This window comes from Hydractinia symbiolongicarpus, chromosome 11, assembly GCF_029227915.1.
Source record: "Hydractinia symbiolongicarpus strain clone_291-10 chromosome 11, HSymV2.1, whole genome shotgun sequence".
In the NCBI taxonomy this organism is placed as follows: Eukaryota; Metazoa; Cnidaria; class Hydrozoa; order Anthoathecata; family Hydractiniidae; genus Hydractinia; species Hydractinia symbiolongicarpus.
Genome location: NC_079885.1, coordinates 10704912 through 10731672, shown reverse-complemented (window position 1 = coordinate 10731672; position 26761 = coordinate 10704912). Strand labels below are relative to the sequence as shown.

The following is a 26761-nucleotide window of genomic DNA, read 5'->3' as shown; positions in this document are numbered from 1 at the left end:
CTAAAAACCTCACTACCGTCAAAATCACTAAATATGAAATATTTATGCGCACGTAACAGCACATGACCAACAGAATATCAATCGTAATAGAAAGCGGTAAATCTCTAAATAGGATTGGCTAACTATTCTGTTATGAAATTTCGATTATGCTATCCATCATACGGCCACGAGCCACCATAAAAAGCATATCCGATGTCCGATATACTTGTCGTTGGTCCATCAAATGCGTTCCTGAAGTTGTCGTTATAACCTAAGTGGTATGAATAGGGTTTCATGGGTTTCACTTGTTTGTCATTAAACGTAATAGAGTGTAACAACCTTGTCTACAGGGACAATAATCTACAAATAGTCCTGAGCACAAGTGTGGTATTCTAAAAAGTTTATTATCCTACAGCATGTGATATATGTTTGCTTGCTATGCCTTTCCTTTAACATCGTTCACATGGTATCTTGCCTTTGTAATAAACGCAGTGGATGCTTTATTATAACAACAGCGTAAGGAAAAAGAGTCAGTTGGTACAGAGGGACTAAACGCTGATACCTGCTAGTGAGATGTCATTTAATCATGTTCCCCTTTTTATAATCAACGGTGACCATGCTTTGCGTCTTAACCCTAAAATTTCTTACCTGTTGCTCAGCTGGTTGCTTAGCTGTTTGCTTAGCTGGTTGCTTAGCTGGTTGCTTAGCTGGTTGCTTAGTACCTATTTTACTTTCACTAGTAGCATGACCCTTTGGATCGTGTTTGTCATGTTAAACTTTGATTTATTGTGATAGTAGCAAATTCGATACGCAAAACACATGAATTAACTCACATTATGAAAAGCTTATTTAAGTGAGGAAAAAGTGGATATGCACATGAAGTATGAAGGTTGCTAAGGAAATTGCTTAATTTTGGGCCCAAATTAAAGTTAATACCCTTAACAGTTGGGTCCCTGTAAAACAATTAAAACAATTAGGATTATATTTAACTAGCAGCGGCCAAACCAAAAAAAAATAATGTCAGGTTTATTTTTGGCAAAATCGTTCCCAGGGATTTTGTCCCTCACACCGGTGTGTTGCGCTTTACCGTCAGATATACAAAAACAACAAGGGATTGGATCAGGTTTATTGGTAGATATTAATTAAAATACCATTATTACAGAGCCAACGTGTCTAATCGAGGAACTGTTTGTATTTCGATGATGGGAGAAGTATCTCCCGAAACGTCGCCTACTAAACTATTTTGTTCACGAAATGGTAAACTTTCCACAATAATATAAATACTGAACAGAGAAACTAAATAAAATAATATCTTCACCTGCTTGGATTTATCTGTGATTTTCAAATTTAGCGCGTGTGATAAAGGCCGTTTCAATACAGCAAATTGCGCCCAGTGTCGTGAAAAATGACGTGTGACTTGATCCGCGCCTGGATATGACGTTTCATCTTGTAAGAAGAAAGATGACCTCCTCCCCAGGGCTTGTTCAGTCTACTTTGTACTTGAACAAACACCTGTTAGCAAACTCCAGGGACGATGGTGACCAAAAGATTTAAACAAAAAAATCTAAATTGCCGATTTTTAATTACGATTCTGGTCATTAGTCCTAAAATTTGTAATTTGTCTCTAAAGTGTGGACAATACGAAATTCGATCCAATCCAGAAGAAAGATTCCTAGACACTAAGTTGATATTATTTTCGCAGAAAATATTGTAAACAAACACAAACATGGTAGCGTTACTTGTTACTTCCTTACTCCTGAGAACAGAACGGAGTGTCAAACAAAACAAACAACTCTACTTTGTGCTATATAGCTAGCATTACCTAGTTGTAAATATTTATGAAACCTGAGTGAAACCCAGGTACGAGGCATATTCCTTGTTTAGGTTTTCAAAACCACGAGAGGTGTGACAGAAATGAAATTTATTCTTACTAACTTTGCATTTTCACTGCAGTTTGCTTGCATGGTCATTTCGTCCTTGAAAGTTTCACAACTGCCTAAGAGAAAATTAAAACTGCAAAGAACATAAAATTTTCCATAAAAGCAGCACATTGTGAGGTTAAACATGAATAGATACATCAACTCTTTTCCAAAGGAGGTACGTTTAAATATGGGCATCACCCAGAAAAAATTAGGAAGTAGCTATACAATATGCTCCTTGATTGGAGTTTTTTTTACTGACTGATGCCTGGTGGTAAAGTGTTGGTTTTATATGTGGGAGGTTGTGGGTTCAAACCCTGTCATAGTCAGGCCTGACAATGTAAAAAGCAGGCGTACACAAGCCAATTTATTGCTTTCTTAGCACTTAAAACACAAAAGCAACACTTTCTGAAAGTGAAAAGGGTTCCAACCATAACTTTAATATTTTTATTTTTCTCTTGTTATTTCCTCTCTTGTTTTTTCATAATTTTTAAAAAACTTGCCTGCTTATTTGCCATACTTCAATAAAGTGCTTTGGTTGGCTAAAAAGGCAGCAACTAATCAAAAACTAGTTGGAAAAATTTTTTCTGTGATTTTTAATGATACAAGAGATAATTTTTGGATAGCTACTAATCAGAAACAATTAATTGACTCATGTACCGGTGGCTTAAAAGTGTGAAATTAACCCTTTCTGCTATAGTTAAATACCATAGCTAAATATGTAGTATAATAGTTGGATAAAGCTCAAATGAGAGCTTGAAACACTGATGACAATATATATTAACTATACATTTTTCATCACTGTTTTTGCAGACATTAGCAAAGTCCCCCAAAGTACAAAAATTTTGTTTTTAAACATTTATTTTCTTGTTGTTGTAACACTGTTTTTCTGTACTTTTGACGAACGGTTACAGATATTGGGGTTTAAAAATTTTTTAATGACATCAACAACCCTTTCATTCTGAAACAAATTCGGAGAACCTAGGTTTAAAAAACTTACCCAACTTAGTCCCAAGGTGTCCTTAGTTACCCACACAGTGAAAAATGACAGATGTCACCACTCTGTCTCCGAGTTATTTGGTCTCAAAGTTTTACGTGCATTGTAATGGCTTCATTATATTAAATTAAGATGTTGACGTTACAATAACATTATTAATGTTGAGCCATAACATCAGGAAACTTAACATTTGAGACAATTTTTTCGGCTACAACAAAGGAAAATAAACATATCCACTTGCCTGTTATAGACAGACACAGTCTGTGTATTATTGTATAATTTTTTTAGAAATTATAAACAAATAATGATATTGAAATTATTATTTTGGTTTGTTTTAGAAACAAGGGTGAATTTCTTAAATGCAATTTATATAGTTTTTTATTTATAGTTTATAAGCAACTTATACATAATGCCAGAACAAAATTCATTACTTCAGAAATATGAACAAGATCAGCCACACAATGCAAAACTGAGTGGCTTGTTTATTGAAGAGCAAACCAAACTTGCTGGGCATGGTTGGAACATTTCTTGTCTTCAATTTAGTCAAAATGGTTTATACTTAGCATCTGGAAGTTGGGATAAAAATGTATTTATATGGGATTTAAGAACTCTGGATGCACCAAAGGTTTTGGATGGTGAGGGGGAAGGTCATACCTCTGCTGTTACGTCCTTATGTTGGCTACCAAATATTGAATTTTTGTTAGCATCAGCATCTGCTGACCATTCAATATTGATATGGAATTCAGATACTGGTGATGTAATGGCTAGGTATGTATTTATTTTAAAGTTACAGATACAGTACAGTTTACAATGTACAATGTCCCAGTTCTGTTAGATAGATAGATGTGCATATTTTACAAGGCGATCCTATATATTTGTTTGACATAAAAGATGTTGATCATTACTTCAGAAATATGAACAGGATCAGCCACACGATGCAAAAATATATAATTTGCACATCTAAAATAAATGAGGAAAATGTTTTTGATAAAACTATAGGCACTATATACCCAACCCTACGAGTAAAGACTGTTACCACACATTTCACTTTTTTAAGTGGCGCGTTGATAGTTGATAATGGCGCCGTAGATTAGTGCAATGGCGCCTTAGATTAGTGGTTATAGCTCTCGTACTCTGTGCGAGAGACCGGGGTTCGATTCCTCTTGACGGCGATTCAACATGGGCGAGAGAATGTTACCAAAACCCCGGGTTAACCCAAGCCATGTGAGGGAAATTGGGAAGATGGCACACTGTGTGGGCCGTTGGATGTTGCCGGGAGTTGTCTAGTAGAGCGCGGGCCCTAATTGGGTCTGCGTCGCTCAAAATGAGCATTAAATACTCTAGGACTCTCCATCTAAGCCATGGCCCCTCCTGGAAATAATAGACAAGGTATATCCCTCGATATTTGTGAGGCTAGCCATGTAAAATATGCACATCTCTATAATTCAGGAAGACAGACATAAGAAAATATATTAGTTTGTGCGTGCAATAAATCTTCCTCATCACAGTTGGAGAAGATTTTTTTGCTGACCGACTGAAGTTCTTTTTTGTAACTTAGGTTTCGTCAAACTATTAATTACTTAAAGTTGGCCTAAAAGTAATCATTGTACATTTCATTTACACTGTATCCTGCTTTAATCCTTGAAGAAGAACGTTTTAACATTTCAATTAATTTATAAAGATCTAATTATACTTTGGTAACCTGATAATTTGCCTAATTTGAAACCTATTAAAAAAGTATAATCCTACCATTTACTAGTTTTTGTAAGGTCATGATACTTCTCCTATATCCTTCACATAGCACAATGCAGAAGAATAAGATTAATACATTTGGTTGTCAAGTTGATAGCGAAATAGAAAACCTAACATTCACCTATTTCCTTGTTGGACATATTTATAAGCATGGACATATATAAGATTGGGTGTGGTCATGTATTTTAATTCCTGGAACAACATGGCATATTGTCTTGAAAAAATTAGGGGCTCAATTTTTCACTAAAATAGTAATCTTTCTTATAAATTGGTATACTAGATGGAATTTTGGAAAATATGATTCTAAATCTGTTGCGCTAAGGATGATTTGGAAGGTCCCTAGTGTAAGATGTCAAACAGGGCCTATATAAATTCTAATCATATCTCACAACTTTTTTTGTTACAGTTTTGTCATTTTAGAGCCCCTAGCTTTAAATAGATTCTTATTGGTAAATACTATTGATAAAAACTTGGTTGAAAAACTTCCAAACAAGTTAGGAAAGAGATAATATGGTAAAACTGTAACAACACATATACAAAATTTTCTTTAATCTGTTACTTTTGTATAATTATAATCAAAATTTTCTTACATGTCACTATTATTGAATATTTAAAACTGCCAAAATAAAAATTTATGTTGTATTGAAGCCATAATGGAGAATTAGTAACGGGAGTGTTCTGGAAATAAATAATGAGTTACTTTGCTTTTGTTACAATTTTATCATTCGTAGACAGTGCTTGTTATTATTTACCACAACCTTGAATTTAGAAATATCATTCAAAAATATAATTTTTTTTAAAGCATATTCTCCATGACTTTTCAAAAGTATTTAAATTCAAAATTAAATTGTTACTTTTTATCATTAAAGGATTATACAACTAGAAAAATCAGTATTTGGATTCCCTAAGGATTTCCTTTTTCCCAAACTGGCAGGGACCATTTGTATTATTTCTGATTTTTTTGTCTTGTTACCTCTTCATCATTTTATGCCCTAAAATTAACGGTTTTTACCGTTCCTTATGTTACATATTTAGCATCTCCAGAAAGCATTTATATATTTTATTTATGTATATACGAAGGAAAATACTCTTAACTTTACAACTAATTCAGTAACACATGGTTTAAATGTACAAAAACACAAAAATTTCCTATTATTTATTAACATACATTGATAAAAGTACAAATAGAAACAAAAGATCCGTGGTAAAACATTGTAAATTCTTAATAAAATTATTGCAGCATATTTTGTTCCATCCATATTCAAGAGTTTGATTTAATTTTCCTCAAAGATTGATGCAACACCAATCATGGGTGTTAGGGACCACATTTACCGCTGATGGTAAAATTTTGGCATCATCATCCTGGAATGGTAGTGTTATATTATGGGATATGAATATGCTAAAACCTGCAAATCAACTTGTTGGACACTCTGCTGGTATTTTTTTACTATATATACTCTATTTTCTTATTTATTTTGTTATACTTTTGTTTCATATCTCCAGTAGTAAATTTACTTTTCACTACTCATACCACAAAGATGATATTTTTACAGGCGTCTGGGCTTGCTCTTTTGATAATAACTCTGCTGCTCCCATCTTGTGTACTGCCAGTGAAGATACGTCAATTAGATTATGGGACATGCGCACTGATCACAATTGGCATTCTGATGTATTACTTTCTGGAGTGCATGCAGATGCGATCAAATGCTGCTGTTGGTCACCATGTAGTAACTACTTAGCTGCCGGTTCGAAAGACGCTAAGGTTTGTGTTTGTTAACAATAATATTGCAGCATTTTTAAATTTTCTTCCTAAAAGCTACTTTCGGTTAACTATTTGTAAGGGGGGGGGGGGGGGGGGGGTTGCGGTTGGGAAAACTACATTGCAAAACATTTTTGCCACCCTTTTCACTATCCTATATGCATTAAAAAAGAAGTTTTAGTAATGAAAGGAAAAAATTTATGTCTTCAAAAACGTCCTAAAGAACATGTGCATACACGTTATTTAAGAAATAATCTAATTTTCTGACAAATAAGGTGAAAACTAATTAAAGGCATCATGTTTTAGAGAATTCTGATCACACAATTTGAATAACAATATTAAATTTATCCCCACCCCCATTACTGGCCTTCCCTATTTTAAACCTTAGAATAAATCCATTTGGTGTTAATTTGACTTTGTTGTTTCTACAATACGAAGATTGGTCTCCCTAATGACAACAATAATATTGTTTTCTGCTTGTCTTGCTATATATCATAAAAATTGTATGACTTCATTGTTGTGAAGAAATTTATATATATTAACACCCTTTGTCTGTCCCTGCATGATTTTGTAGCTCTGATACGGACACCCGAAATGTGATTTATCCACAGACTACCGACAAGTCTAATTAAAACACAGAGGTCATTTCTTAAGTACACGTATTTGGTCTAAAGGTAAAAAAAGTTGTATTAATATTTTTTCACAGGTGATATGCATAGAACTAAATATTCTTTCAGATTTCCATATGGGATGTTCGTGCTCACCCAAAAAGCTTGTTGCTTCTCTCTAAGTTGTGGGAATTACAAATACATAGATATTATTCATTTGTAGTACTACATTTTCTTTCAGATTTCCATATGGGATGTTCGTGCCAACAAAGCCATTAATTGTTTGCAAGGTCACACAGCAGAAGTTTCAAACGTTGAATTCATGTCTTCCTCTTCAAATTTGATTTTCTCTGTCGGAGATACACAATGCTGCTTGTGGAATATTTTTAATCCACAAGGAGATCCCGTTTGCTTTTTGAAACAGCACCTTTGGAGTTATGAGGTATAACCAATATTTTCCATGCCATTACTTCAGTATCTGTAGATATGTACCGAGTTTTGTTTATAAGATTTAGAATTTTAAAGTCATAAACCCTTAAGGAATATACTTTTCATTGAGGAACAGATTTTGTGCATCTGGCTCTATGTAACAGGATGGGCACCTCTCCTCTGAAACTGTTGGAAATAGAATATACTTATTTAAAGAACCCTGGGAAGTTGGCAAAATGGGGAAAAACACCTAGAAATTTTTTTTTCCAAATCTGCGTTTTGTTTAAGTTCCATTTTTTTGATCCTCTGATTATGGGATACGTTTATGGTTTTTTTGTTATTGGAATTTCTGGTTTTTATCGAACTCCTAAAAAAAGTTAGAAAACTAGTAAAATACTGCTGGAAAAGTCCAGAAGTTAACTTTTAAAAAATGAGTGGTCACTGAAAAGCACCCACAAGTGACATGACAATCTCTTTCTACCTTGTGTGTTTAGCAATTCTTTTTCAGTGGATTTCTACTTGAAACAAATCGTCATTCTTTTCATGCAGCATGAAAACCTTTTTTTATAGGTCGAGTCTCTTGCATTGTCTCCTGACGCCACACTTCTTGCAACTGGTAGTGTTGACAAACAGATCACTTTATCAACGATTGACATCACTGAAGAATTCTATGATACACTTCAGTCAGATGTTAACACGCTTCCATATGCACAAATGCCTGTAAAAACACAGTCTTCGTCTTCTTTACCTTCTCTAGGTGAGTGATTCAGTTCTTCGTAAAGTTGCACTTAATGCATCTCACGTCGTGACCTCATCACCTACACACACTCTCGTGGTTTAGTTTAGCCATCTCCATACCTGATGAATATGTGAACTTGAAGTTGTTATTTTGCGCGAAAGCAATCGATTTTTATAAATTCCAGATAAATAAGCTGTATAACTGAAAGTTCTTATCTTGTGCGAGTAAAAAAAATCTAATTAATTTAAATGCGCGCGATAATAAGTCGCACGAGGATAAATCTTGCGCCATAGTATTAAGGATGGTTTTATTGTTACACAAAGAACTTATTTTCTTAGTGTATACCTTTTATTTCAGGGAATGAGTCGTCGGCGTCTGTTCTAGACAAGGCTAAAACAGACAATCAAATCAAGCTGAAAGAAATGACCAAGCTGACTGCCAAACAGACCATTCGAATCAAAGCGCCAGTCACGTCGGCTTTGCTTCAAGACAAAAGGTCGAAATTAAAAACGGTGAAGTCACATGAGGTATATGTGATTTGTGATGTTTTTTAGTGTTGTTGTTGTTGTTATTGTTGTTATTGTTGTTGTTGTTGTTGTTGTTATTGTTAATTTTAAAATTATTGTCGTCGTCGCGGACCTGGACAACTTTCTAATTATCTGAATTTTTTTACCCCAACAGAACATTGGGGCCGATTTAGACTATTTAAGCCATATTTCTTCAACTTTTTAGTATTCTTAACAAAAATATGCAATATTTTTGTTATTCTTGGTGTAAATACAAGATGAGCCTAAACTTAAGTAGAAAATAACTGTGATTATAAAGCTTTTTTCTTAGCTAAAATACTTTTGGAGTTTTAGGTTCTCCAGTGCAAAAAGGTCATCTATTCTGCCTTTGTGAAAATACTGCGCAAAGGAAATTGGGCGCGCAAAATTGACTAATTTTTAAAATAATATAAAATAAAAATACTATAAGCGAAAAAGTTTTAAAAAATGTCGATTCTTTTGGGCGTCTGGCAAGAATTTCTACGAGAATTTAAGCCGATTCTGTAGGAGGCGTAAATCTAGCGACGGGCGATTTTTTCCGCGGCGACATTTTTAGCTCAACATGTACAAATATAGAACAAGAGATGGATAGAACAAACTAAACACTGATAAACTATACATTCTGTTTACACTGTAGTCTTTGTTGCGAAACTAATGACGCGATATACGCAACCAGGAGAATTTTTTGAAGGTCTCTGATGGGTTCGTGAAATTTTTAAGTTTAGAATTTCCTGCCTTTTGATTGGTTGGATTTTTAAGGAAATGCTGAAAAGCAGAAAGGGGTTTTTCTTTTCGTGTAGCGTATTTTTATTTTCGCTGCTACTTTCAGCACATACGCAATATTATGCTGCTGCGCATGTGGTGCCTCTTAAAAATTCGCCCGCCCCCACATTTTACACCTCATAGAGATTCTGCTTTTAATTTCACGAAAGGTAGACAATTTCATGAAAATCGTGAAACTTCGCACAAATAATTTTTGCAAAAAACCTTCCGTACCCTCTAATGTCATATCAATTTTAATCTCCTTTAGAGCATCAACGACTTGTTTCAAGGATTAAAATTACCAACAGCCGTGGATGAAGGGAGTATGCGTTTCAAATCAAAAGAATTATTGGCAGAGCGCAAAAAACTCCGTCCGACTAAATCCAATACGCAGAGCGATGTAAAAGATACAAGAAAATATACGCCATTACCGCCACCCAATGATGCAACACGAAATTCACTAATGTCGGAACTTCAAAGTAATTTTTTAAAACCACGGGGTAGTGTGACTTCAGAGTATGACATTAATGTGGTGGCTGATGAGATGATTCAACTAAGCGAGGAGTTGCAACGTCAATCAACACACCTTTGAAAAACTTGTCTTACATTTCCGGTTTATATTTTATTCTTTCTTGTTCTTTACACATCGTATGTTATTGCAGAAATTTTAAAATAATAAGCAATCAGGGCCGACGAAACTGGGAGGGCCGGTGTCATAATTAATTTTTTTCAGAGATTGTCTAGATAGCTTTGAAAACCTAACTCTTATAACTCACTAAAAAACTTAAAAATTTTAAAAGCGTTATAGCCAATGTAGAAGTTTTAAATTTTAAAAACATTTTAACACAGCCTTAACCCTTGTAAGGCGTTTTTATCGCTATATTTGTCTCTCCACTTTCAAAACTACTTTGACGGTCCCGGGGAGTGATAAAAAATTTGTCATTGGATTTAATCTGAATTTAAGCTTGCATTTGCATCATGTGCCAACTAAAAAAAAAAACGAGATTATTTACAATCTCTCTTAAGAGTAATACTTATTGATAACTATACATTAAAAACATATATCTATATTTATAACTATATGCGGACTAAGAAAAACAGTAGCTTAACAAAAACTATTTTTTTGAAATATTTTAATATATTTAGAGATACGAAAGTGTGATATTTATCCATAATTATTCATAATTATTTATTTATTTATTAATTTATCGAATTATTTATTTATTTATTTATCAAATCATTTAAAACAATTTTATAAATTTTTAAAATCTGTATGTGTAATTTATGTGGCTTTTTCAATCAGCAACACTAGTTTTCTTTTTATCCGTCTTGTTGCTCGTCCTGATATATTAAAGCAATAAACTTAAGATTTTATATTTAAACGTTGAGATGAAGTCTGTCTTATGAAGTCACCATGTTGTTTAAAATAATACTGTTTTTTTCTTCAGATATATATTTCGCCTATAATAAAAAGCTTACATCAATTGTTTACAATATAATGGCAACCAGAAGCCATTATATTTTAAATGTAAACAAGCCCCTAGTTGTTAAGTATTATACTAACAAATGTTATCGTACATTCATATTAGTATTTACAACAACATAAAAAATATATATTTATAAAAATAAGCCGTTCTAATTTATTAGTAACCTACCTAATGTTTATTTTAAAATCTGGAAGTCTAAGAGGTAGATTGTCAATTTTATATGGTTTAGAAAAAATGGTGTATTTTGTTTTTTTATGTTTGTTATCGCAACTTGGTTCATACAATTCAGTATGATGTGCAACTTGGTCAAAACGTAGATAATGAAGTACACATGTGTTAGACAGACACGCAGTTGCTGTATATACTAGATGGGAACATAGTTATTTTCTTGTGACTATGATGAAAAAGACGTATATTATGTACTATCTGTGTATTTACTTTCAAATTCCACGATATAAAAGGTTGCTATCATCAGTAAAAAAAATAAAGTTACACCACACTTCACAAGTTTTAAATCCGTAAATTCATTTCCAAACGAAACACATTGCTTTCTGTTTGTTGCGTAATCCCTGAACCAGTTTAGGTTGGCTCCTATGCCTTATGATTCTAGTTTGTAATTCTAGTGTGTAAAGATATCATGATTAACTGTGTCGAGTATTTTTGAAGGATCAATAAAAACTCCTAGCCTATAAACATGTATGTTTTTTTAAATTTTCAATGCGTCGTGAGCTGTGGAGTTGTTTATTTGAAAACCAAGTCGTTTACTGTAAAGAATATCATTGTATATTAAATATACATAAAGCCTATTACACATCATACGCTCTAAAATCTTTGAAAAGCCCGATAGGACAGAGATAGGGCTGTAGTTAGTGACATCAGACTCTGCCTGCCTTAAAAATAGGCGTAACACGTGCAACTTTTACCTAATCAGGACATATACCGATGTTAAGAACGTCTTCAATAGTATCATACACCTTTTGTACTACATTCACTCTTATTTCATCCATTCCTGATCCTTTTATTACTTGTAAACTCCTAAATGCAGTTCGAAGTTCTTGATGGGTCAAATCAGATGCCTTCGAGGTTTATGTATCTCAAAGAGCTCTTCGAGAATGTGTTTGGCTGCCTCGATAAATAGCCAAAAAAAGACTTTTTGCAAGAATGTTATGTCCAATGTGTGAAAGAAATAATCTAACTTTCTAATATACTAATACTGAATATATAATCTAATGTACTAATAATTTAGCTGTGTTTGTCTGTTACAGGTAAAGTCGATTGTATTTCTGCATTTTAAAAGGGTCCATAAAACATCCTCTAAATATCTTATTCTGTATTTTGTCTGCATCTTTGTTAAATCTAGAAGGAGGTTGAATCAAAGAAATTAAAAAGAAAACGTTAATCCCGGGGTCAGAAAAGATACAAGATGCCCTGGGGACGAGGTTGCATTTGTTTGTTTCAGACACTAGGACAACACCACCTGTTAATACTGGCTTGGCATATGATACAACTTGGCGAGAGCTTCACGCAATACTCTTCACTCTGCAACAATGCATGATTTTGGGATTGCGATACTGCGCAGCAACAACGATGGTAGACAAAGGCAGTAATATTAAATTACAATAAATAGCAACAGAAAGATTTGAGATTATTACTTCAAAGAACTTCGCGAATCTTCCTTGACTATTTAAATTTTGAACTAGAACCCTTTAAAAATCTCTAAAGTAAAACTAAAAAGTTAGAAGATTTAATTTTAAGTAATGCTGCCCAGGAAACACGGGAGTAAATGCATTCGGACAGGGAGGGAAGAAATAATTTTTTCGTCCCCAATTTAACTAGACTTAACAACGTACTACCAGAAGAATGATTATAGTAAACCAGTTGATAAGAGCTGTGGAAAAAATTTGCTAACGCAGAAGAAAAATGGAAAGATCCCGTAATTAGAACTCCTTATACACAATTTTTTTTCAGAATTTGTTATTCTGTTGCACCTATTGTGAATAGGCCCTGATGTAAATAATGCACTTTTAACGAACGATTAGGAAGATATAAGAGTTTAAAAATTTTGATGACGGCTGCAAAGGTCCGTCAAAGTATAAATTTTATTTTAGAAGCTTGTTTACCCGTTACCTATTGTAGAGTTTGAAACCCAGATCAAGAAAATGCGTTATTATAATGTACTTTTGACGAGCGGTTACAGAGATATGGCGATTTAAATGTTTTTTGGTGACATCATTAACCAGTCTGTTCCGAAACAGATGGGTTGACCCAGCTTTAGAAAATTGGTCCTAATTCAGTCGCAGGTTGTCCATAACCACCAGGAGATGACGTCAGTTTTTTACCCGTGTTATTTATAGCCTTAAACATAAAAGTGAAACGCAATGGCTTCACTCTGATCACACACTCTACACTAAAACATAATTTTTGCCACAAATCACAAGATACACGGAAGTTTCGTATTATTATAGGGCGATAAATGCAGTTATGTTCAGTTAAATGTATGAATAAAAAAAAAATAAAAAAAATATTGCTACTGGCAATATTTTTCGCCAGGAATAGCCGATACATTGGCTATTGTGCAAATTGTCCCCAGGGCTCTTCTACGCTTTATGTTGTGAGAAGACACGCTCCCGTACGCCCAGAGAAATCAAGCAAAGAAAGCACAGCGGTGAAGAACATATCCCCTCCAGGCAGGCCAGAGCTTGCATTTCATTGTTGGAGTCTCTGGGCTGAAACCAAACTAAACGCAAGAGGTATGAAATTTTGGGTGAAAAAAATATTCAAGGAGCTGGAATTGATTAGTGTGATCTTCTATGTAGCTATATCTCAGGCTTGGCATTTTAACTTACTGAGATCGAATCTTTAGGATTCTCACGTGGTAAAATTTTGAGGAAAAATACTGACCTTTTGTTAGGTAAATTTGAACCTTAAAAAGGAGCCTTTCAGAGCTATAAATAATCTAAATTGAACTTAAGTTGCAGCCCTCATTTAGAAGGGAAATCCGATAATCGCAGGGTAAAACTTTTTACAGCGTTTTAGCTGCGTTTTACTTATGTTACTTATGTTAACTTTTGAAGCTGTAGCTTAAAGCCTGTCGTTTACGTCCCACGTCAGTCACTTCTTCCTCTTCTACTCTAAAAAGAGGAGGATGAGGGGATTGAACTACAGTGGCTGTGCTGTTTTCTGAGGCTTCATTTGTCCCGGGGATCGGAGGTTCATCTGGAAGAGTTTTGAGAAGCTTGTCAAGGGCTGTTTTAAACTTCAAAACTGGACAGGAAGTGAAACTTCTTAGAGACTTGGGCAGGGCGTTGAAGGTTCTTGGAGCTTGATAACGGAACCTGTTGTGTAATAATAATAATAATAATAATAAATATTTAAAGTGGCTAGCCCAGAAAATCACAAAAACCTATAGTTAGTGGATTGTTTCCACTGGGGGCCACTAGAACAAAAAAGAAACAAAAAATGATAAACCTTAGACTGCCTCAGCTCAATCAAACATAGTAACATTTATAATCTGTGAAAATTGAAAAGAAAAAGAATAAAAAACAAAAATTAAAAAATTCAAAAGTGATCTCCATTAGAATTTGCCAAATACATTAGAGATGGAAGTCTTAAACGAAAGCAGACTTCCATCACAGGTCACTTGGTCTGGAAGATTATTCCACACTTTTGCAGCTCTAAATGGGAAGGCTTTTTTGCCAAATTCCGTGTTGACCAAGGGAAGTGTGAACCTGTTTTTTGAAGCTCCTCTTGTTTGATGATTATGACAGTTTTTTGTCAAAAGGAATTTTGAGCGCATGTAATCAGGAGCAATGTGATTCATGGCTTTAAAAACTAATATGGCATCGTTTTTGATGAGTAAATTATTCATTGAATATTCCCTCTCTTTCCCAAGAAAGGTACGGACACATTTTAATCGTTTTTCTAGTTTTCCCAATCTACCTTGGGTGGCACAAGCCCATGCCGAGGAGCAGTAGTTGAAATATGGCATGACAAGTGCATTAATTAAAAGGTTTTTTGTGTGAGGTGTTAAACAGGATGCAATGGTTCTAATTTTAGAATATTTAATTAGTATTTTTCTATTTATGTCATTAATGTGCTTTTCCCATTGCATTTTTTGATCAAATGTTACCCCAAGATATTTAACTTTTTCGCTCCTCTTCAAAGGAATACCCATATAGTTGATAGTTTTGTTCTCAACTTTTTTTAACTGGCTGTGGTTGCCGAAAAAGATTGTTTCAGTTTTGTCCGTATTAATAGTCATTTTGTTATTATTCAGCCAGAGGTCGACTTGCGAAAGTTCTAACTCGACCTGGGAGACAAGGGTATCCAAGTTTTTATGAGACGAAATAATTATTGTATCATCCGCATATAGATGGTGGTAGTTTGAATTGATGACAGATTTTAAGTCATCAATATACAAAAGAAAGAGCAGGGGCCCCAACACAGATCCCTGCGGCACCCCAAAAGCGTCTTCATGAAGCAGATCTGATCCTGTGTCGTTTACAAGAGTCAGCTGCATTCGGTCCGTTAAGTAGGACTCGAACCAGTCAAAGGCAGCATCTCTGATGCCAAAACACCATAGTTTTTTTAACAAAATTTTATGATCAACAGTGTCAAAAGCTTTTTTAAGGTCAATGAGCACAGCACAAACAAAGTTATGTTGGTCGAGCTCAGTAAGAATAAAATCAGAGACATCGACTACTGCAGTTTCTGTGGAAAAGAGTTTTCGAAATCCGGACTGTCTGTCATTCAGGAAGTTGTGCTCAGAAATAAAATGAGACATTTGCTCATGCACTAACTTTTCAAAAATTTTCATAGGAATTGGCAAAATGGAGATAGGCCGATAATTAGTAGGATCTGTTTTATTGCCACTTTTAAAAATAGGCGAGACCCTTTTAGTCTTCCAACATTTAGGTACATAACCAGTAAATAAAGATTTGTTGAAAAGACTTGATAAATAAATACTTAAAACTGACGAACCTGCTTTTAGCAGTCGTGAACCAATTCCGTCCAAGCCTGTAGCTTTATTAAGTTTTAGTGATCTAATTATTTTTTCGACACTTTTGGTCTCAATACGAGCCCACCGAAAATCGTGTCTGCTAACAGGTGGATTAACATTAGTAGTGTCAGAAGAAAATTTAGAGGCTAGTTTTGCACCAACACTGACAAAAAATGAATTGAATGTGTTGGAAATTTCTTTTGGGTGAGAAGTTTCTGTACCATCGTTTTGGACTACTCGTTTTATCGAGGTAGTATTGCCTGACTTATCAGGAACCAGTTTTTTTAGGGTTTTCCAAAGTTGTTTTGGCCGTTTTTGAAAGTCCTGCAAAACGTCATTATAGTACTCGTTTTTGAGTCGATTTTTGAGACCTATTACCTGGTTCCTTTTTTGTTTGAAAGCTTCCCAGTCTATGATGGATTTTGTTTTTGATGCTTTCCGTTTCAAGAAGTCTCTTTCTTTGATGGCTATTATTAATTCATCAGTGACCCATGCCTCAACACGGCCAGAAAATCTATGTGTTTTGAAAGGGGCATGTTTGTCAGCCACTGTTTTAACATTTTTATTCAGTTTCTCACATGCTTTATCAAGGTCATCATAATTATTAAAATATGACCAGTCTAAATTCCTGAGGTCTTTCAGTAGTTTAGTGAAGCTTGTGGAATTGTTCAGCACCAGTGGTAGTTGAAAGAGACACCCTTTTTTGTGTTGAATGGGTGGGTGAAGGTTTGGGACAATGCCTTTAGATATTTTCCAACTGTATATGGCTTGATAGCGTTCCGTCATCGTTGAAACGAGTACAATTTGAGCTGTTTAAGTGCGTTGTTGTTAGTCATTCTGTGTACACAGTTGATCTGTTTCAGGTAGCTCCATTGCAGAGCTTCCAGTACCTTGATTTGTCCTTTACTAGCAGGAGACAAGAGTTGAGAGGAGTACTCAAGTCTAGAGATGACAAGGGATTTCCATGGTGGTAGGAAAACTTCTGGTGATCTCGATCGAAAGACTTAAAGAATCCAGCTTGTAAGTTGTTTGTATTGTGTAAGATTTTATTTATATGCGATTTGTGGGTAGCATCATGTCATTTCCAAGATCTTTGGTTTGCGTTTTCGGTTAAATTTGTGTTCATGCTGTTGTTTTGTACTTCGACTTCAGATCTAGGTCTTTTCCCTGCTGCGGGAGTTCAAGCTTTTTATTGTTGAACATCATGTTGTTTTGTTTACTCTATTCGTAGACTTGTCCGCTTGCATTTTTTAAATGTCACTTTCAGAGCTAACCTTCATTGTAAGTCTTGTATCATCTGCAAAGCTTAACAGTGATGCGTTCTTTACAGAAAGATCAATATCTCCCATAAGGATAAGGAAGATGAGCGGTCCAAGCACTCTTCTTGTGGTACGCAAAAGATGACTTTTGTGGTGTATGAATGGTGACCGTTTACTAAGACGTACTGGGTTCTGTTTTTTAGGAAGGACTTCAGCCATTTGAGTAGTTTGCCTTTGATACCTAAGTTTTCTATCTTTTTAAGGGCTATGTCTATATTGACCTTGTCAAACGCTTTTGCGAAAGCCAAGTATACAACATCAGCGTTTGAGTTGATGCAGATTATTTGTAGAATGTTGTCGAAATAGTCAAGAAGCTGGCTCAGACATGACCGACCACCTGTGTTAAACAGGTTATTTTAATAATAATAATAATAATAATAATAATAATAATAATAAATATTTAAAGTGGCTAGCCCAGAAAATCACAAAAACCTATAGTTAGTGGATTGTTTCCACTGGGGGCCACTAGAACAAAAAAGAAACAAAAAATGATAAACCTTAGACTGCCTCAGCTTAATCAAACATAGTAACATTTATAATCTGTGAAAATTGAACAGAAAAAAAATAAAAAACAAAAATTAAAAAATTAAAAAGTGATCTCCATTAGAATTTGCCAAATACATTAGAGATGGAAGTCTTAAACGAAAGCAGACTTCCATCACAGGTCACTTGGTCTGGAAGATTATTCCACACTTTTGCAGCTCTAAATGGGAAGGCTTTTTTGCCAAATTCCGTGTTGACCAAGGGAAGTGTGAACCTGTTTTTTGAAGCTCCTCTTGTTTGATGATTATGACAGTTTTTTGTCAAAAGGAATTTTGAGCGCATGTAATCAGGAGCAATGTGATTCATGGCTTTGAAAACTAATATGGCATCGTTTTTGATGAGTAAATTATTCATTGAATATTCCCTCTCTTTCCCAAGAAAAGTACGGACACATTTTAATCGTTTTTCTAGTTTTCCCAATCTACCTTGGGTGGCACAAGCCCATGCCGAGGAGCAGTAGTTGAAATATGGCATGACAAGTGCATTAATTAAAAGGTTTTTTGTGTGAGGTGTTAAACAGGATGCAATGGTTCTAATTTTAGAATATTTAATTAGTATTTTTCTATTTATTTCATTAATGTGCTTTTCCCATTGCATTTTTTGATCAAATGTTACCCCAAGATATTTAACTTTTTCGCTCCTCTTCAAAGGAATACCCATATAGTTGATAGTTTTGTTCTCAACTTTTTTTAACTGGCTGTGGTTGCCGAAAAAGATTGTTTCAGTTTTGTCCGTATTAATAGTCATTTTGTTATTATTCAGCCAGAGGTCGACTTGCGAAAGTTCTAACTCGACCTGGGAGACAAGGGTATCCAAGTTTTTATGAGACGAAATAATTATTGTATCATCTGCATATAGATAGTGGTAGTTTGAATTGATGACAGATTTTAAGTCATCAATATACAAAAGAAAGAGCAGGAGCCCCAACACAGATCCCTGCGGCACCCCAAAAGCGTCTTCATGAAGCAGATCTGATCCTGTGTCGTTTACAAGAGTCAGCTGCATTCGGCCCGTTAAGTAGGACTCGAACCAGTCAAAGGCAGCATCTCTGATGCCAAAACACCATAGTTTTTTTAACAAAATTTTATGATCAACAGTGTCAAAAGCTTTTTTAAGGTCAATGAGCACAGCACAAACAAAGTTATGTTGGTCGAGCTCAGTAAGAATAAAATCAGAGACATCGACTACTGCAGTTTCTGTGGAAAAGAGTTTTCGAAATCCGGACTGTCTGTCATTCAGGAAGTTGTGCTCAGAAATAAAATGAGACATTTGCTCATGCACTAACTTTTCAAAAAATTTCATAGGAATTGGCAAAATGGAGATAGGCCGATAATTAGTAGGATCTGTTTTATTGCCACTTTTAAAAATAGGCGAGACCCTTTTAGTCTTCCAACATTTAGGTACATAACCAGTAAATAAAGATTTGTTGAAAAGACTTGATAAATAAATACTTAAAACTGACGAACCTGCTTTTAGCAGTCGTGAACCAATTCCGTCCAAGCCTGTAGCTTTATTAAGTTTTAGTGATCTAATTATTTTTTCGACACTTTTGGTCTCAATACGAGCCCACCGAAAATCGTGTCCGCTAACAGGTGGATTAACATTAGTAGTGTCAGAAGAAAATTTAGAGGCTAGTTTGGCACCAACACTGACAAAAAATGAATTGAATGTGTTGGAAATTTCTTTTGGGTGAGAAGTTTCTGTACCATCGTTTTGGACTACTCGTTTTATCGAGGTAGTATTGCCTGACTTATCAGGAACCAGTTTTTTTAGGGTTTTCCAAAGTTGTTTTGGCCGTTTTTGAAAGTCCTGCAAAACGTCATTATAGTACTCGTTTTTGAGTCGATTTTTGAGACCTATTACCTGGTTCCTTTTTTGTTTGAAAGCTTCCCAGTCTATGATGGATTTTGTTTTTGATGCTTTCCGTTTCAAGAAGTCTCTTTCTTTGATGGCTATTATTAATTCATCAGTGACCCATGCCTCAACACGGCCAGAAAATCTATGTGTTTTGAAAGGGGCATGTTTGTCAGCCACTGTTTTAACATTTTTATTCAGTTTCTCACATGCTTTATCAAGGTCATCATAATTATTAAAATATGACCAGTCTAAATTCCTGAGGTCCTTCAGAAAAGCCTCTTCACTGAAGTTCTTGTAGCTACGAACCCTGCATGTTTTAGGTTCAAATTTTGGCCTTTTGAATTTTCTGATCACATAAACTAAATTGTGATGCCACTGATGCCTAAATCCATGACACCAGTTTTAGAAATACAAGAACTGTTAGAAAGTATCAAGTCTATAAGAGTGCTACTATTTTCAGTAACACGAGTTGGCTCCGTAATATGTTGTTTTAGGAAAAGAGTGGAGCATAATTCCTTTATTTTGGAGGAAAGAGCATATTTTGAAAGCATGTTACAGTTAAAATCTCCCAAGATAAAAACTTCTTTTTTTTTTGGGAGCTTGTTAAAACACTGTTTAAAATGAGTACACAGGTTTTCGGTACTCTGCAAATCACTACCTCCAGGTGGCCTGTAAACCCCACACACGTAAATAGGTTTAGTTTTTTTCAGGCACACTTTCACCCATAGTGATTCAACATTTTCGAAGTAAAGGTGTTTCAAAAGGTGGCTATCCAAGTTTTTATTAACAAAAATTAGAACACCCCCACCTCGTCTATTCCGATCATTCCTATAACAAACATAGCCATCAATTTTAACGTCATTGTCAGTGATGGTGTCATCAATTTTGGTTTCACAGATGGAGAATACATCAAGTTTTGTTTGATGTAGCAGAAGTTTAACATAGTCTAGTTTGGATGACAGACCATTAATGTTGAGATGGGCCATTTTTAAGCCCTTCCCATTTCTGATTGCCTCAAAATCAAAGTTTTCATCAATAGTAATATTGATGTTGTCTAATATTGATGTTTTCTTCCATAAATGACACAATTTGATTTCGGACAACCTTTTCAAAGAACTTTATGATGTGAGAAGTTAGGGCAATTGGGCGGTAGTTTTCCGCTTTAGTTTTGCTTTGTGTTTTAGTGTTATTATAGCACTGGTTAGTGTGTCTGGAATGGTTTTTATCTGTTAATTTTTTTTAATATTGGATCAGGTGATGTCAGGGTAAGTCTGACGCAATCAGAATTTTTTGTTATCTACCGCAATTGTGGTAGCTATATATGGGGAAACACACTAAAAATACTGACTGCATTTTTTTAGAGTTATTATAGTTTAGAGAAATAATTCTTTCTTTGGAGCAAATTGTATGTGTAGGGTCGTGTAATTACACGTCCCTTCTGAAAAATTATGAGAACCTTATATGAATTTTATAAAGTCAGCAAAACACAGAATTTACTTGGTCTTACAACAAGAACTGCGTGAGAAAAACATCCGTTTTCTATCAGTAGTTTTTTGCTCCCATTTGTTTTTTCAATGACAATGCAAATCTCCAGGGTTGTAAAAGAATCTTTTTCCTAAATAGAAAAATGGAAAAAGTGCGCTAAAGAATATTCTAGGTGTGTGATCTAAAAAAAGACTGGCCACTTACCAGACCAGGCCAGACATAAATTTGTAAAAGTAGGGCAGAATTTTGAATGTCCTAACAACCAGCAATCAAAAATCACTTATATGTAAGTAACAGACACTCCAAACTTGTCAAAGTTTGCTTGTCAATGTTCACAGTAAACTTTTATTTGGTTAGATCCAGTACTAATTTTCTCTAACATCAGCATGCCCTATTTTTTTTACCTTTTCTGGACGAATTGCTCCATAATGTGGACATTGTAGAAATTGCAGCTATCGCTTTTTTAATGTTGTTTATTTAGCCTACACTCCTGCAGACATTTTGGTCTCGTGGCTGCGTACTAGTCAAGTGATGCATTTTGACCATCCTGAGAAATAGTCAAAGCCAAAAATGACCTTCAAAAATGATCTCCACAATTTATGTTCAGGGTTTAGGATCAAAGTTGGTCCAACAGACCTTACCCTAAACCAATCAAACATTAAGATCGCAGAACTACCTTAGTAGCTGCCCAAGTAGCTACATTTTTAATCAATGTTTTTGGAACTTACGGAACTTGTAGATGTAAAATATAATTTTGACGTGTTCTAAATTGCTTAGTCAGTAAAGATTTCTAATTAAAATGAATAATAAGCATGAATAAAAAACAACTGATTATTTAACCCCATTTGGACCAAACAAATTGGGAAATCAGATCAATCACATTTATAGAATCATTCCTCTTAATAAAATAAAGTTATATATGTAGTAAGTTTCAACTTCTTAGTATAATCCTAACGAAAGTTATTATAGTTTCCAGATCATAAAGATTTTATAGAGATTTATAGGGTAGTTTCCAGTAATACCCAATAGCCACGACTCAGAGAGGTATAGGCCCTAAAATTTTTGGAATGAAGGTGTCTTATTGATAATATTAAAACTTGGAAGTATCATAACCATGCATCCATCAAATACAATTAATTTTGCATATTAGTTTTTGGTGATCAACATGTTAAAGGGAGAAGGCTAAAAAAAAATTTTTTTAAGGTATTTTAAATTAAGTTTTTTTGCAGATCTTAAAATTTAAATCTGCATGTAAGTTTACAATCCAATTTTGTAAGTAAGAAAAAAGGGTCTATAGATGCTTCACCACAAGTTTTTATTTAAAGGTTAAAAAAGTCTGATATGATTTTCTCACAATGGATAATCAGACTTATTTTCCCTAACAGATAAAATTATTGCCTCTTTATATATATTTCATTGTTAAATTTTATATATTAGCAATATTTGTGTGTTTTTTTTAGATTTAGTATTGAATAAATTATGGCAGAGAATTCTGGAAGGTATGTAAAGTGTATTGATCAACAGAATTATAATTTCCATGTTTATTGTTTTTCACATATATTTCATTAATCAATTGATTACTTATGGATCTTTTAATTTTTTTATTAAGAAGTAGTTGCAAAAGATAAGTTTGCGTTGTCAAATTTCACTCATTGTGATAGCATTTTCCAGTCTTAGACTGCTAAACAAATGTTTATTTCTAAAGTTTGCTTTTTTAATTTATTAAACACTGATAGCTGTTTTTTCAGTCACAAATTTGAAGATGTCGAAAAAATTAAAAATTTTCTCCTTGAAAAAACATCTGTCCGACCCACTGTTGGAGTTATATGTGGCTCTGGTTTGGGAGGTCTAGTGAACAATGTTGAGAACAAAGAAAGTTTTAATTACGAAGACATTCCTGGTTTTCCTGTTAGCACAGGTATCTTTTTTGTAACATATTTATTATGATGTCAGTATAAAATCTGATAACACTGTCTTTGATTTTAATTTTTAATTTGTAGAATTGAAAAAACTAAATTTAGCACCATTAAATAAGTTCCTGAAGTAAGATGTTATATTTTTATAATCCTTTATAACAAGACCTTGCACAATGGGCGTATTTCTGCACTGTTCCACGTCAAGGGATTATATTGAAGTTGCATTTAACAAAAACCTCTGCTATTTGGGATACCATTATCACATGCAGGCTGTCACAGACCTGTATAGTATTGCCATTATGTTTAATTTTTATTTTTAGTGAAAGGACATGCTGGTAAACTTGTGTTTGGAACATTAAGTGGAAAAACTGTTGTATGTTTGCAAGGTCGTTTTCATTTCTATGAAGGACACAGTATTTATAAGGTTTGTATGTATGATAGATTTGCATATTTTACATTATTAGCCTCATAAATATTGAGTGAAATACTCTTTTGATTGTTTCCAGGAGGAGCTATGGCTTAGATTTGGGGTTCTTGAATGTTTAATGCTCATTTTAAGCTACACAGACTCAACTAGGATCTGTGCTCTACTTGACAACTGCATGCAACATTCAACAGCCCGCACAGTGTGCCACTCTCCCCATTTTCCTTACCTGGCTGGCTGTGATAACATTCACTAGCACATATTTAATCACGGGTAAGAAGAATTAAACCCTGGTTACGTGCACAATATTCAGAAGTTATAACCACTAACCTGTAGCACCACTTAAATTATATGTTACTTTATGTGAGTGGTGAAGTGAATGTGACAATTGATAACAAAGATAGAACTGTGTCGTTTTTAGTCACATTGTTTTTCATCTTATTTGTAGTTTTTTTTTATTGTTGACACATGATCTAGAATTTTTCTTGATTATAATTAGCCTTCCCACAAAGTTCTTTTTTAAGAGCAACAATATTATTTCTTAGCGACGCTGCAAACATCTGAACACATTTAAAACAAACTTTTTAAAGATAAGAATTTAAGAATCAAGCAGTAAAAGCCAAGTGACTTACATACTAGCCAGCTAAATTCTCTTCAAGATCTTGTCAAAAAATAACAATCTGGTTTAAAAACCAAATAATTTATCAAGTTAAAAATCAGAAGAGTAAGATGAAAGGTCTGTGTTTTAAAACATTTTGCAAAAAATGCTGGGTGGATTTGGATATCAAACAATTTTCCTGCAAATTGTAAAAAAGATGTTTTTCAATAGTTCTAGTTCAAGACTACGTTTCGAAAGAATTATTTAGGGTATTCTGAATACTTCTGGAATGACTGCTTGATATTTCTTATAAAAAAAGATTCGCATTGTTTAAACATTGGCGCAAGTTAAATAATAGCTTTCATACACTTCTATGGGTTAACAATAGAAGATTCTGTAAATTGTGCAACTTTTTTTTTCTTAGTTCTAACTTTTAAGTATTATACATGATGTCACTGAGTTCACATATGAACAACATCAGTTTGTTAATGTAAATTTGGTTTACAACATTGTTATTCGACTCTTTTGTCTTTAGTGCACGCTTCCAGTCCGTGTCATGGCTGCACTTGGTATAAAAACATTAGTTGTAACAAATGCTGCAGGGGGTGTGAACAGAAGTTTTAACGTAGGTGATATTATGATTATCAAGGACCATATTGGCTTCCCTATGATGTCTGGTAATCACCCACTGGTTGGGTTAAATGATGACAGGTAATGAAAGTTGTTTTATGTAACACTAAGACGTACTGGTTTTTGAAGGATTTACACTCGTAAAATAACAGCGGTATTTGCTTAAAATCTCAAGTATTTATTTACTGTGTTTACTAGAATGATGACCCTCCTCCCCTGAAATAGGTGCCTCCCTTTTAATAGTAAATAAAGGCGCCCCCTTTTTTGTTTTAAAAAAGGTAGTCGTTTGAGATAATGTTGTTGAAAGGGGCTACTCTTTGACATTTTATTCAATACAGGCAAAATAATACAGCCGAAATGAGTTTATAGGATTTTTTGTAAAAATTAGTGACAGCCCCATAAAGCGCTCATTCGAGTAAATACAATTTTTTTTTGTTCGAATTAATAGGTTGTTTAGACTAATAAGATCTCAAAGTAATGAACTCAAACATCTCAATTATCCAGACATAAAAAGAATAATTGTGAATCCATGGCAGGGAAAACAAAACAATGCTAAAAGCTTTAAAAGCTTTAAGCATTGTAAAAGTTTTATATAAATTAAAACTCTCCCAAAAATGTTGCTTTTGGTTTAATTTTGTGGATTCTGCTAAATGTTTTCTTAGGCTTGGTCCAAGATTTCCATCCATGACTAGTATCTATGATAAGACCTTACAAACGAAAGCAAGTGATATTAGCAAAGAGTGTGGATATGGTGACTTCACTCGAAATGGTGTATACTGCATGTTAAGTGGACCCACGTATGAAACTCAGGCTGAGCTTCGTCTAGTACAGGCTGTAAGTTAAAGATTTGTTTAAATCACTGGTCCAGATTTTAAATTCTACTAACTTGTGGTAAAAACATGTATTTACCAAATTGTAAGTAATACCGACATAAACAGCCTTTTTTCAAAGCTTTTCCATGTGGAAAAAAAAATTCTGGCATATATAAAAGCTCCATGGGTGCTCACATAGCCTGAGTAAAAATATAACCTTGACGTTGTTTTTAAAAATAGAGTGGCCATTACTCCTTTACGCTCTTAAGAATGCACTGTACTCCTGAACATGGTGTTATCAGACAACCTTTGACACGACCCCTTTAACTTATTCTAACATTTTTATCAGAACGTTAAATAATTTTCTGTGTTACATTGTACTCATGCCCCTTATTATGTTTTTGGAGACTTTTTTTAGGTTGGTGGGGATGCTGTGGGAATGAGCACCGTTCCTGAAGTGATTGTTGCTGCACACATGGATGTTAAAATTCTAGGCATCTCCCTAATAACTAATAAGTGTATTATGGAGTATGACACAAACGAGAAGCCGAATCATAAAGAAGTTTTGGAAGTTGGAAAACAGAGGTCTGAATGTGTGTTGGATATTGTAACGAAACTTATTGGAGCTATTTAATCGCAGCATTGCGAACGAAGAAGCCTAAAATTCGCAAGTACATTCTTGTTATACGTCGTTGATAAATTTTTAATGTGAATCTAATATAGTTCTATTTTGTGATTAAGTCTAACTGCCATATAAAATTATTTTTTGCTAAAATTTTTAAAGTTGTTACTTTCTTCATATATATTACAGTGTAACTTACAACAAGAAATGCAATGTATCTTTGCATAAATAAAATCGCTTCCAATATTATTTTTCTTTTTGCCTTACTAACAAAAAAGACACGGTTAATATACGATAAGTAATAACTTCTTTTGTTATGTCAAAATGATGTTTCAGTGTTTTACAAGCTCTTGCTCAAATTCGCGTTAAACTTTGCTATTAACTTTGATTGACATTAAAATTGAATATTCATATTTGTATTGATGTAGTTGTATCATTTTGTTTATTTTTATCACTATCGTTTGTAACATGTGTATATTTACTAGAATACTTGATTTTAAAACTGCTAATGTGAAATTAATTGCTAACTGTGTTATTGATTGCTAACTGTGTTTTATATATATTTTCCCACTTACCTAAA

The 26761-nt window shown here is 34.1% G+C and overlaps 2 protein-coding genes across 3 annotated transcripts; both read left to right on the top strand.

Annotated features, from left to right (window-relative positions):
- Positions 1-3273: 3273 nt before the first annotated feature.
- Positions 3274-10839, top strand: LOC130614417 (uncharacterized WD repeat-containing protein alr3466-like). Its single transcript, XM_057435845.1, has 7 exons — positions 3274-3663; positions 5938-6083; positions 6201-6409; positions 7256-7456; positions 8014-8200; positions 8540-8709; positions 9758-10839. Exons 1-7 carry the CDS (start codon positions 3305-3307, stop codon positions 10079-10081), a joined length of 1596 nt encoding a protein of 531 aa, XP_057291828.1. The 5' UTR covers positions 3274-3304; the 3' UTR covers positions 10082-10839.
- A 2768-nt stretch (positions 10840-13607) lies between these two features.
- On the top strand, positions 13608-26690 carry LOC130613897 (purine nucleoside phosphorylase-like). Of its 2 annotated transcripts, none has more exons than XM_057435254.1 (7): positions 13608-13726; positions 22640-22678; positions 22928-23097; positions 23416-23519; positions 24653-24828; positions 25410-25581; positions 25978-26690. In XM_057435254.1, exons 2-7 carry the CDS (start codon positions 22659-22661, stop codon positions 26191-26193), a joined length of 858 nt encoding a protein of 285 aa, XP_057291237.1. In that variant the 5' UTR covers positions 13608-13726; positions 22640-22658; the 3' UTR covers positions 26194-26690. The 2 variants fall into 2 exon arrangements, with proteins under 2 accessions (XP_057291237.1, XP_057291238.1); XM_057435255.1 differs by having other exon boundaries at positions 13679-13726; positions 22646-22678.
- Positions 26691-26761: the final 71 nt, after the last annotated feature.